This window comes from Nyctibius grandis, chromosome 4 (genome assembly GCF_013368605.1).
Source record: "Nyctibius grandis isolate bNycGra1 chromosome 4, bNycGra1.pri, whole genome shotgun sequence".
Classification (NCBI taxonomy): Eukaryota; Metazoa; Chordata; class Aves; order Nyctibiiformes; family Nyctibiidae; genus Nyctibius; species Nyctibius grandis.
The window spans coordinates 25,738,977-25,752,301 of record NC_090661.1 but is presented as its reverse complement, the minus strand read 5'-3'; the positions used below and the strand labels follow the sequence as shown (position 1 = coordinate 25,752,301).

Genomic DNA, 13,325 nt, shown 5'->3' with positions numbered 1-13,325 from the left:
TAACTGCTCAGGGCAGCCAGGCAGGAGCAGCCTCCCAGGCTGCTGCCAGACTCCTCTCATTCCTCTCTTCCCTGCACACAGGCTGGGGCGTTTCCATAGGTGTCTCACATAAGTCTTTGCTGAGGCACGAAGCGCCATTCATAGCAAGTCCTCGCAGAAGGCTGTGGGGTGACTGTGGGGTGTCAGTCAGGAACACCTCTGCTGACACACCACTATTGCCTGGGGAGGCATGAGCAGAAAACAGATCCCCCCAAGCACCATGCATAGCTGCTGTGTGCCTCTGGTTTTCTACCGTTACTGTTTTTTGGTAGGGGAGCACAGATGGGCTGGTGACGGGGGACCATCCTCTGAGGCCTGGCTTTGGGTCCCTTTGTCCTCAGACACCTCTCCTGTGGCCAGGACCAAGGAATGTAGTGCTCTGTGGGGTTCAGTCCCACTGTGGGCAGTGGGAGGGTGAAGGAGGGTCTCACTAGGGTGTGTGCATGTGAGCACAACAGGCTTGTGGAAGGTGACTGGGAAGAGCTAGCAGAGCTTGCCCCGACCTCCCCTTCCCCATCTGTGCTGGCATCTGTGGGCTGTGATCAGCCCCCCCCAGCATAACAGCCACGTCCTCCCTTGAATACAGCCCGGCCAGGCATTGATGCCGCCCCCGAGCTGAGCTCCAGCACCCGCTGAGGCTGAGGCCAGCAGCCTTCTATCTTGCCTCCCTCCTCTGCCCAGGGTGGTGTCAGCTTCTTTGCCTGCCATGGCTAGCTTTAATTGGTTGAACCAATTAATTGGTCAAAAGATTCACATCTGTTTCCTTCTCTCTCTCTCTCTCTCTCTCCTCTCCTCCCCACCCTGCTCAAACCTGCCCTCCTACTCAAACAGGTAAGGAGAGCAGTTTGGGAGAGGCTGACTTGCAGCCAAGCTCTGACCCTTCCGGAATGGACAGCAGCTACCTCAGTGTGAAGGAGGCTGGGGTGAAAGTGCCCCAGGACAGGGCCAGCACAGACCTCCCCAGCCCCATGGACAAGGCCGACTCAGAGAGCAACAAGGGCAAAAAGCGGAGGAACCGCACCACCTTCACTAGTTACCAGCTGGAGGAGCTGGAGAAGGTCTTCCAGAAGACCCACTACCCAGATGTCTATGCCAGGGAGCAGCTAGCCATGAGGACAGACCTCACTGAGGCTCGCGTACAGGTAACGGGAATGCCCTGGGGCTGGGAGAGGGGTGGGCGAGCTGCAAACAAGTCTCTGCTCTCTGGGGAATGAAGACATGAGCCCTGCAAATTCGTTGTCCCTTGCTGAGCCTGAGATCACCTGCAGCCCCACCACATCCTGCAGGCAGCTGAGCCCTACCCAGAGCCTGTGCCGCAGGCTGGCACGCCTCTCCAGTGTGCTGAGGGACAGGACAGGGAGGTACATCTATGTCTGACACTAGGGTCAGCTCCTTTATTTGGGCTGGTGTCCTGAGCTGCAGTGTTCACAGAGAGGCCTCTTGTCCTTGGGCTAATGGGACAGCAGGCAGGTAAGCCTCATCATCACCCTAAACAAAGCTATTACAAAAACTCCTTTCTTCAGGAGACTTGGCAGGGGACACAGGTTCATTAGTCTGAGTGGGAGCAAGCTTTCCCACAGTATGGGCTCTTTCTGGCAAGATGGGGATGCAGAGGTGACCAGGACATTCAGTACCAGAGAGCATGAGGTGACACGAGAGGCAGCTCTTGCTGCCTGCTTGGCTAAGCAGGTGCTGAGACTGCACAAAGCCTGGTGATCTGGAGTAAAAATGCTCCCACCATCTTGAGAGGAGCAGGAGAGTCAAACAGCCATTCTGCAGTCTCACCACCTCCACCCACACAGGTGACAGCTCCCATGAACTAGCTCCCCTCAACTAACCTGGGGGTCCAGCAGAGCTAAACTCCACATTGAAGGAGTGAATGATTCGCTGAATGCTGCTCTTTCCTCTGAGTCAAGGTTAAACCGAAGGCCTGGCAGAGCTTAGAAGCATTTGCAAAAAGGAGCACCATCACTTGGAGCAGACATCCACAGCTCACGCCTTGATGGCCATCAAAGGTCCTCCTGAAGCTTAGGCTCTCATTCTCCAGCCTAGCTATCCTGTGACTTCCACCTGCAGGCATTTATTATCTCACCACCCCCAGAACCTGCATTAGCATTGAGAATAGCTGGCGTGTGGAGGCATCTGATTATCCTCTTATACCAGGAAGACTCCCAGGTCCCAAGCAGCCTGGCTTGCCCTCTGCTCTAACCTTTACAAGCAGTTGTTGCAAACAGTCCAAGCAGCCAGGCCAGCATCCTTGCATAAGTCCATTTTTCTCTGTACACTTCCAGTTTCAATTAGCTGCAGGATTTTTCTTGTCTGCTTGCCTAAATTGGTTTGCAGGGCTGGTGTGCCCTTCTTCCCCACAGCTGTTTCTCTTCAGGCTGGACACGGATCTATTTCAGTAGAAAGCAGTGCGGTTCCCGTTGGCCCCATGCATAGCGTACTGAGTGCTGCGGGATGGGCAGAGGAAGGCAGCGCTATGAACGTCAGCTCTTTACTTCTGCCACTGGATGCTGCCCTTTATTTCCCAGGGACACTTCACAAGTGCTGATGGGATCTCCTGGGAGGCCAGGCACAGCATCGGGTTACTGACTGCACAGTGTGTGAAATTCCTTGCACTCAGGAATGAGAATGAGGTGATGGAGGGTGGCGAGCTCCTTCTGCTCGCCCCTGAGCCAGGGTGTGTGGCTGGCATGTCCCAGCTAGCACGCAGGGTGGGCTAGCAGATCCAGGGCAGATGAGGCAGATACAATCCACAAGTTCATTACATATGACCCATGATTTCAGGGTTTTTTTTCCCCACTTTGCCACTGGATAACATGGCAGCTGATGGCAGAAGCACCTCCCCAGGCAGCCAGGAGGAAATCTGGCAGAGGGAGGGTGCAGCCTGGGGTTTCACCCTGCCCTGAGATAAGTGCCCCAGCAGCCTGCCACCACAGGCAGCCGAGAACAGCCTCTCTCCTCTTGTGACCGCCAGCTCACACCTCTCACTTGGGATGGCGATGACAGGGCGTGTGTAACAGAGCGGCTGAAGGACTTGTCTAAGTGGCCAGGCTGCTCAAGCTCTTACCCCAGGGTAAAAGGGGTAAGCACTTGCATTTCACTCATTCCCCCAACCCCACCGGGAAGGACCCTGTCCCTCAGGCTACGGGCTGGCACCCAGCCACCGCCTCGTGATGAAGGGCTGCTTTGCTGTCCATAGAAGTGCAGATTCCCTGTCACTGGAGAGCGAGAACCAGCAGGCTCGCGTTGAGCGCTGTGGGTGCTGGCTGGGCAGGCTCAGGGGCACCCAGGTGCCAGATATTTCATGTGGGTTCCCAGGGGGCTGGGGTTGCTGGCTAGTGAGTGTTCAGCCTCGGCACGGTGGTGGCAGCCCCCAGGAGGCATGGGGATGGGCCTGGGGTGCCACAGGGCTCTTCTGCTGACGGCACAAGGGAGGCTTTCGGGGCCGGGGCATTGGTGAATCACCTAGTGCCTGTCTCCAGCTCTGGGTTATGTTGTAGCTTGTTTAGGCTTGGCTTTGGCCTCCCACCCCTCTGGGCAGCTCTGCTCTGCAGGGGCTCCCCCCATGCCAGCACTGCAGCACCAAGGGCCATCAGCTCACAGCCGAAGAGCGGGCATGGGCATGGGACAGCAGCCCAGGAGACCGATGGCAAAGCAAATGCCTACTGCAAGGACCAAGGGCCCAACCAGGGCCAAGGCCGAGGGCAGAAATCACAAATAAGCCACAAGTCCCTTACTTCTTTCCTCCTGCAAGCCAAATAGCTGCTATGTACTCAGAGGCCCTCCACCAAGCTGGCACGGTCACTGGCTGCTGTGGGGTGTCTGGGCACACACTTACTACAGCCCCATGGGCTTTGAGGGGAGCTCAACCATCCCTCTCCCAAGGAAGGTGCGGTCCTCTAAGGGATGCTGAGTGTCCTGGAATAATTTCCTGGAGGCCACCTTCAGCTGCCTGCAAGGCAGAGCACAGCAGAGCAGCAGGAAGGTGAGGCACCCAGCAGGTCTGAGGTGGGATGCTCCCTCCTGTGGCTGAGCCAGCTTTTGGCTGGAGGTCATGCCCTCTGGCCAGGCTCGGCTCCCTGGGGAGCGCAACCAGCTGCCGCACTGCAGGCAGGAGCAGATGCAGAGCCCAGAGAGGCAAGCGGCAGCTCTGGTTTTTCCCATCCCTTTCCCAAGCTCACGCTTCATTAGGGAAATAGCTGCCAGAGATCTCAGTACCTGGAGAAGAGCTCATGCCAGCAGTGGGCGTGGGGCGGGCCATGCTGTCTGTGGAGCAGCGGCATCCCACAGCCTGGCCTCTCTCCTGCTCCATTTCTCTGCCTGCCTTGGTTTCCAGCCACCAGTGCTGGTGTCTGACAACATTAAAGCTAATTCCCCTGCAATGCAGTGCAACGTTTTCCCTGCCTGCCCCCCACAACCTGGCCCCTTGTTGCCAAGTACTATTAAGCTACTGCACGTCCCTGTTTTCCTTAGTGGGAGCTGTGTGTAAGCCCTGCACAGAGGTAGGGCCACCCATCCAGGAAGAGGCTGCTAGGGTTCAGAAACAGACCTGCAAGGGTGCACAGTGGGTGCTGTTTTCATGTAGGTCCTACACAGCATGCATATCCTGTTCCTTTCTCTTCCTTTTCCATGTCTGGGGCTGCAGAACCAGCAACTGCCTGAGCTTCTTCCAGTCCGTCTAGAGCTGTAGCAGATGTCTGAGGCAGTGGCACTAGAGGAACATGGTAGACACACGGCTCCTTCCCCTTGCATGCAGACACCCACATACACATCCCCAAGCCCACGCCAGCCTGGCCCTGGCTGCTCATCTCCCTTGGGCTATGAGTATCTCTGCTTCCTGGCCTGCCCTGTGGCAGAGGAGACAGAGATGGGGCTGGAAGGAGGCTTTGCAGCCAGGGAACATAACCCCTCAGCCAGCCGTCCTCAGAGGCAGCCTTATGATTGCTGGGACCATTAATGAAATGTTTTCAGCGGTGACCCTGTGATGCGTTGGGGGCATGAAAGTGAGAGGGAAATGTCAAACTCCGCTGTAGCGAAATCACCACCTTGGAAAAAAAAAGAAAAGAAAAAAAAGCGAAGCAATGCAAGAAGTAATATATCTTGATCCCTTTTCCCCCATAAAACCCTGGGAGGCTGGTGGAAGGAGAGGAAAGACTGAGCTAAGCCTGCAGGAAATTAAACATGAAATGAAAACAAGCTCAAGTTATTCAATTCTCTCATCCCAGGCTCCAATTTCCCATTCCAGGCCACTGATAAAATGGTGTCCAGTTTCAGTGCTCAAGGATGAATTCTGGCTCTGTTCTTGCAGGCTGGAAAGCAAAGGGCTGGTGGCCATCTCTGGGAAGAGGAGAGACGGCCTGGCCAGTAGCAGAGGGATGGGGCCCTGGAGACAGAGAGACAGACACACAGAGGGAGGAGGGCAGCGGGGCTGGGGGGACAGGGACGAGCAGAATGGATGCTGAGAGGCTGCCAGGGGAGAGTGGGAGAATGTGAGGTTTGAACATGGCAGGCAGCTCTTGCCTGCTGCCGGGCAGCAATGCAGTGAGGGGGGCTTGAGCACAGGGCATGGGGTGCTGAGCCAGATCCTGTCCTGTGGCTGACACCAGCCCACCATCACATGTGCAGAGCCAGCCTCACCCTCCATTGCTGCGCTGGGGTGGGTAGGAGAGAGGGGAAATCACCTTTTTCTTTAACTTGGAGGAAGGACGAATGCAGTGATGCAGTCCCCAACCATCCAGCCTGGCCAGAGGGGCCTGGATGAGGTCCTGGCTCAGCCCATCCACCCATACCCTGTGCGGGGCACGTGGGGCTTGGTCACAAGGGCAGACCGGCAGTGCCAGCTGTGTGCCAGGGTAGCAGAGCGAGCAGGAGCCTCCTGCTTTCTTTGTCTCGGGCCGTTCTCGGCCTCTCCACCCGCCGCAGCATGTCAGCTGTGTATGCATATGGATTTAGGTACCAGCATATGGCTGAATGTTTATGGAGACATGAAACATTTTCTGTTCTGTAGATTTTTATAGGGCTGATTTGGTACATCAGGGCTTATCAAAGCATTGTCTGCAGGAGTCAGATACATGACATTACCCTACACTCCCTCTCTAATTGTTAACACTGAGATGCAGCCCACGATGACTGCTTATCCGTGCACAGATTACCCCATCCTGACCCCTGAGGACATGCTGCACCGACTGCTGCAACCGCCGCTGCCATATCCCCATCCCATAGCAGCCTCTCTTGACCAAAGATGACAGACAATGAAAGGAAAATGGACTTCTGTTGGTTTTTAGATTTGCTGTTTAAAAGTAGGTGTCTTCTAAGATTGAGGAAGCCAGGAAATGCTTAGAATTAGTTGGTTTTTTGCTGACATCTTCACATTATACATTGCCCTGCCTGCCCTGTTTTCCCTGGAGCACTGTGGAGGCCTGGAGAAACCCGACTGCAAGATACCAAGCAGCCTAAAAGGACTTGGACCAGAGGAGAGAGGAGAACTTTAAAAAGTGGTCCAAACCTTGTTGCAAGTGGTTCGGAGCAGTGGCTCAAAGCTAGCCCTTGGAGCATCTCCAGTGCCCCCGGCACCAGCGCTTGGACTGAAGACACTCTTCCTTTCAGCCTAACGTGATGGTTTGCCACAGCCTCCCAGCCCACCAGCCATGTGGGGATTGCAATTTGGGAGCTGCCAGCTTAAACCATTTTGCTCAAGTTCAATTCAATGGGTAAATGAGGAGCAGCAGAGGAAAAGCCAGTGCTGGAGACCCTGCTCCGCCTCTGCTGGCCCTGGGAAACCTCCCCACTGCTCCAGCAGGCCCGGGGAAGCTGCGCACACAAACCCTGTGCTGTCGGCTTTGGAGGTCACGCTGCAGAGCCGGGCACGCTGTCGGAGCCTGCGCTCAGCCACCCCGCTCCCAGGCGGGTGCCCCGGGCGGGATGCTCAGGGGGGCTCCCCTGCACGGCAGCGCAGGTGTGCAGCTGGGCTGCGGGCAGGCCAGTCCGTGCCTTCGCCAGGCGGGGGAATGGCCACATATGCCTGGCATATGTTTGCCCCAGCCTCGCGCACAGCCAGTGCTCTGCTCCCTACCTGCTCTCTACCCCTCTGTGCACAGCGGGGCCTCCTCCGCCCAAGGAGGAACCGGGTCACCACTGCTAACTTTGAATCTGCAGATCAAAGCGGCATGATCTGGGCCAGCCCTGGGACTGGCCTGCAGCTGGGCTGGAGTGGCTGTGCCAAGAAGAGGTAGAAGAAAAGCAGACAGATGCCTCGGGCATCAAACCTGCTCCAGTAGGACTCTCTTCATGTGCAGCGTGTGCTTAGCTGGGACCTTCATGCTGGTGCTTTTTTGCACCCGCTGAAAATCCTCATAGGGTTTTTGATTCGGGGTAAGGGTTTAATATCAGGTTGCTGCTTTGGGTATGGTTAGTCTGTCTGGCTTGTGCACTGGTTAGTCTGTCTGGCTTGTGCACGGCCCACGCCAGTGGCATTGCTGTGACAGCGGTGCAGGGTACTATATCCTACACCATTGGCAGCCCACATGGCCAGGAAATGCCCGGGCGCTGCACCATCTGCTCCCCGCACCAAGCAGACCACGGCACATGGCCAGATCCTCAGCTGCCCACTCGTACTGTGGGGCTGGCCACGGCGGAGGGCTGCGGGAGACCAGTGTGAGGCTGCCTGCATGGTGGGGAGGGAGAAACCAAAGCAGGAGAGCCTGAAATTACTCTCCCAGCACAAGAAAGAAGGTCAGCTCAGACCAAAAACGACAGACCCTCGGGCCTGTCTCTCCCTGTAGCAGCTTCTAACTGTGCTGGCACAGGCTGTAAATGCCACCACTCTCCTGCTCCTTGTAGCCGCCCTGCTGCCCTCCCCTGTGCCAAGTGCCCGGCTCTCCCAGCTACCCTCCGAAGAAGGCAGCTGGCAAAACCAAAACCAGCGTCAGGTTTCCCCAGCTGCCTGTGAAGCAGCGGAGCTGCCGGGCACAGGCAGGGCCAAGCTGTTGGTTAGTGGTGCCCCCCGCCTTGCAAGTCACTGTGTAAAACTCGAAGCAGAACCGAGCGGCTCTTGGACTGCTCCTTTCATGCGCTGGCGTGACCTGCACAACCCAGCCCCTGGTGATCGCCTGCATCTCTCAGTGCCTTCAAAGCAGCTCTTGATTGATGTGTTTCCCTGACTCACAAGCTTCAAGAGGCTTTGAAGCCACTAGGCCAGGCTCTGATCTCTCTTATGCTGATGCAAATCAGGAGCAATGGTGCTGACAACAGTGCAATAATCCACACTGATGTCAAGCCAGTAAAAATAAGAGCAGAAACAGTGTTTTGGTCTTGCCTCTTGCCTTGAAGGGATCTGAGCAGCACTGTGAAGCAGAGAGCTGCAAACCCTGCAAAGAAAACTCAGTGTAAAGCAAAGGACATGCAACTCTGTAGAGGGCACTTGTTCTTTCCTGCAGCTAAGGGAAGGGGTGTGACACGTTTTGGTTTTTTTAACAGTTAAGAAAATTAAGGTCAGTGAGAAATGCAACCTCTCAGCCAATGGCACCATCATAGCCAGGATTAGGCCTGGGGAAAGCCCCAGCACTGCTGGTTTCAGCCTGGTAGTAGCACACTTGGATGTATTCTCATCTAAGACTGGCTGAGAGCACAAGACCTGCGGGCAGTGCCTGAGTAACGCTGATTTAGGGGCACAAGGAAGATGAGTTATCCGAGGGCAAACCAGGCTGTGGGAGGCAAGAGCTGGGAATGTCCCCAGACAGGCAGGATACCAAAAGCTGCGCATTGCCTTTTGCCCTGGGTGCTCCCAGTCTGGGAGTGCAGGCTGGCCGCAGCCCCCCTGGGATGAGGGGCAGGAGTGCTGCTCCCGCAGGGGCTTGCGCACAGAGCAGTGCCCTGTCCTCATGCCATGCACAGCCACCTGCCTGGCATAGCCCTGCATGCCAGTGGGCTCTCCAGGGCTGCCAGTCTCCCAGCCACTGCCGGCCCCACTGTTCACAGCCCCCTGTCACCCTCTCCCCCAGGTGTGGTTTCAGAACCGACGAGCGAAATGGCGCAAGCGGGAGCGGTTTGGCCAGATGCAGCAGGTCCGAACCCACTTCTCCACCGCCTACGAGCTGCCCCTGCTCACCCGTGCTGAGAACTACGCCCAGGTGAGTGTATTCCCCGCCCTGGTCCATCTGTCCTGATGCCTGTTGGACACACTGCCTCTGCTCCCAGTCCCCTCCAAGTGATGCTTTGCGTCTCGGGTTCCTCCACCTGCCCTCAGGCAAGGCTGCAAGAGTGCCAGGGCTGGGGTTACATTACTGAACACTGAAGGGCCAGGAATTATTTAGCTGGGTGTCCTGCCCGGCTCCCTCATGCCCTGGCCCGGTGCAGCCATCTCTAAAGCAGGCATGAAGCCCAGCCCTGGGTGACGTAGTGCAGGCACCCTTTGGGCACAGGTCGCTCTGCTCAGCACATCCTATTATGCTGTCCTTCTCCCATCACATGTGCTACTGCCCACTAACTTCCCACTGATTTGGAAAAGGTCCTGAAGGCTATTTAAGGCCTTAAAACTAGCAGTTCCCAGGAAGGCTTCTTGTTGCCGTGACTATGTTTCCATGTCCCTTCTTTAGGAGGTTGGACAAAAGCATTTTTCCCCTGGCAAATTCCCATAGCCGTCTCCCGGCAATGGGCTGTGGTACCCGCAGCGCACTCGGTGACATCTGGGGATGCTTCCCAAGGGTCTTGTGGGTTTGTGCTCCAAAGGAAGGGTGGGACCAGCCTTGTTGGGGTATCTGGGGCTGCTCCCAGGGACTGTCAAGACCGTTCCTGCCCTGGCCCAGGAGGCAGGTGACACAGCTCCCTCCCTCCTTAATCTCCCGTCCTGGGAAATCTGTCATCACGGTAGCATCCTAAGCAGTGGGCCAGCCCCTGTTTCACAATGCTGCCTTCAGACACTGCCAGGGCGGACAGGCGTTCATTAGCTGGAGGGCTAGGTTGTGCCCCCACAAAGTACTCCCTCCACCCTGCTGACTCCTCTTCCCACCACCCAGACTTTGCTCGAGGGTGCAGTTTTGCAGGCGTGATGCTCTGAACCCAACTTGTCCTCGCAGATCTGCTGGGAGTCCTTCCCCCTGACGCCCCGGCTGTCAGCTACCTCCCCAGCCAGCACTGCACCAAAGCTCCCCTGCAGCCAAGCTGGGAGCGTTTGACCTCTCTCCTGCTTGGCGTCTCCCCCAAAGTGAACAAGCAGCCCTTATGAAACAGCTGAGAGATGCCAAAGCAGCTTTTCAAGCAGAGGACACTCTCAGCAGCCTTTTCAGCACTCCCTTCTCTTGCCTTTGTAACTTACACTGCTCCCTCCCTCCATAATGCCCTCCTCTCCTTGCTCTAGAGATCAAAAAAATGAAAAGCAATTTGCAGGAGGTAAGAGATCAGAGAGGGCCCAAGGGCGAGTGGTGCAGCGGGGTGGTGGGATGAAGGGCCCTTTGCTCTCTTGCTCCAGCCAGCTGCTCGCCTCCTCCCCGCTTTCATCCTGCGTGCCCATCCCTCCCGCCGCAGCGCACCTATTCCTGCTGGCAAATACTGAGCCACCCCTCTCTTCTTCGGCAATATCATGTAATAATTGACACTGCAGGTGCCCCGATGGCCATGTGAGGCAGCCCCGCAGGGCTGCATCAGGGCAGGCGATGCTTCCTTGATGGGCAATGAGCACGGCTGGGGAGAGGGGCAAGGGAACTGCCTGTGCTGGGGGCTGAGGGCAGCTCTGCTCCGACAGGCATGTCCAACGGGTGAAAAAAGGCTCCTGCCTCGGCAAAGCTGCCCTGAGCTGGGGCAGGAGGATGGATCGGTGGTCTCGCAGCACCCCTTTCTGCCTGTTCCCTCTACAGCGGGTAGGCCCACAGACACAGGGTCAATGACACCAGGTCTCCTGTGCTGAGAGCTCCAGAAAGTGCTCACAGTGGGGAAAAAAAAAAAAAAAGAGAAAAGTAGCTGGGAGAGGTGTAACGGACAAACAGAGAGACAACACGGCAGAGCAAGGGACACAGTCCCGCTGCCCTGTGAGTTAGTCTCCAGCACTCCCTGCCCCTGCCAGGGCTGGCACATGGATTTTGGAGGGAACTCGCAGGCTCTAGGGGCGCTGATGCTGCTGCTGGCAGGGGCCAGCATACCCCATCCCACCGCACCGGCTGCCCCTTGTTTGCAGGGCTGCCCTGCGGCGTGACGGTAGGGGCCGGTGCCGGACATGCTCTCTCCCCTCAGGCCTGCCACCAGCCGCATCCCGCATGGGGCAGCCCTGATGCTTTTTTTCCCACTCCCAGATCCAGAACCCGTCTTGGATTGGCAACAATGGCGCCGCCTCTCCCGTGCCCGCCTGCGTCGTCCCCTGTGAGACCGTGCCCTCCTGCATGTCCCCCCATGCTCACCCCCACGCCGCCAGCGGCGTCTCTGAGTTCCTCGGCGTCTCCAGCCCCGGCAGCCACGTGGGACAGACTCACATGGGCGGCCTCTTCGGCACAGCCGGGATGAGCCCCGGCCTCAACGGCTACGAGCTGAACAGCGAGCCGGACCGCAAGACCTCCAGCATCGCTGCCCTGAGGATGAAAGCAAAGGAGCACAGTGCTGCTATCTCCTGGGCGACATGACAGGGCTGCAGCCCAGTGCCCGTGAGACACGGAGACAGCACACGGGGACAGACGAATAAATCCATCCGCTTGGACTCCAGACAGCAGTTGCCTCCTCGGGGATCTGAATGCAGCACTTTTAGCTACCCTAGGTATATAAAGTACATATGTTAACGTAAGTGGAATGTTTCCAGCATGAACGCAGCAGCTCCCAGCTTCCTGGGATCAGGCAGGGAGATGGAGGCTGCGGTGCAGCACCTCTTCCAATGAGATCTGGGTTGGGATACGTCTCCTCTCACCGCCACCTCCCCAATAACCTGGGCATTTTTTCTCCCTGCTCCTTTTTCTGACATCAGGTCTGCCTTTCCAAAGAGCAAGAGCCCATTGGCATTTCAGCAGCTTCCCCCATCCCATCAACCCCCATAAACACACAATGTCCGCTCCTAATTTGTCGATGGTGTTGCTCAGATGTGTTCTGCCCTGGGCAGGGGACTGGATGGGGACTCTGGCACCAGCAAAGAGACACCTCTCAGGCTGCTCCCGTCTGCTTAGCAGGAGTCACAACTTCCCACAGCTGAACGGGGAACAGGGCTGGGAAGACATATGAGGATAGAGTGTAGAAAGAAGGCAACATTATCCTGTCTCCTTCTACCCTGTTTCCTCTCCATCTTGCAGTCTGAGGAGAAGCACAGCGCCATAGAGGCCTGTGAAGGGGATGCCTCTCCTCCCACCATGGCACAGTGCCACCACGCTGGGTGTCTTTGCCAGCTCTCTGGCCACCTGGCTGGAGGTGCACCCCGGCAGACAACAGCTTCCCAGCATGGCTGGCTGCCCCAGGGAGCGCCTGGCGTTTGCTTTGCCACGGTTATGGTCAATGTTGAGGCTCATGTTCATGGTGGGGCAGCAAAATGTTTCCTCTGGTTTTCACTGGGTCAGGAATTACTATCCTCAATTTAGAGACAGCAGCTATGGGAGGGGGAGTACAGTTGCTGTGTAAATTCACAGGTCCCCAGAGAGACTGGCCTGAGGAACAGCTCAAGTGGTAGCACACAGCCATGGTTGTGTGAGGCCATCAAATTCCTCATACACCTTGTTCCTAGGGTAAGATACGTGCAATAACAGCCCCTCTCTGCAGCCCTTGACCAGGGCCCCGCTGCAGACAGCCACTGTGGGCATTTCCGTGTGGGGGACAGTGCAGGGAACAGGCTGGGAAGGGACCCAAGGCTGGATGAGATGATGCTGCCTGATCTCCAGCCACCTCAGATGCTCTTCACCTTGCAGAGGAAGCAGAAGACATCAGAATTCGCCTGGTTTGTCTGAACCAATATGTCCCCAATGGTTTTCCCTCCCAGTGCTCTTACCTGTACAGCACTGTTAAGTAAGATCACCTTCACAAGGCTAAATCTTTTCCAAGCTTTTCAATGACCTTGTAGTGCTAGGAATAATTTTGGAATATCCTTTTACCCCACTGAATTATGACCCAGGAGAAGCTGAAGGTCAGCTGAGCACTATCACCCACACAGCGTGGCCATACAGGCTCAGCTTGAGCTGGGGCACCTGTCTCCAAGATTTGCTCCAGGATTTTACTCCCATAAAAATGTGTGTGTCACCCTGCCCTCCCTCCTCATGCTCTGTGTTAGGGGATCTTGTAGTTCAAGGTCCTGGAATATTTAGTGGTCTTGGAAAAGGCTCCAG

The 13,325-nt window shown here is 56.6% G+C and overlaps 1 protein-coding gene across 1 annotated transcript in view; it reads left to right on the top strand.

Annotated features, from left to right (window-relative positions):
• The window catches only part of ALX4 (ALX homeobox 4), a 39,599-nt gene extending 27,904 nt beyond the window's left edge, over nucleotides 1-11,695 (top strand). Inside the window, 3 exon segments of the mRNA XM_068399612.1 lie at nucleotides 871-1,181; nucleotides 9,045-9,173; nucleotides 11,328-11,695. Coding sequence (XP_068255713.1) covers nucleotides 871-1,181; nucleotides 9,045-9,173; nucleotides 11,328-11,651 — 764 coding nt within the window. The 3' untranslated portion in view covers nucleotides 11,652-11,695.
• Nucleotides 11,696-13,325: the final 1,630 nt, after the last annotated feature.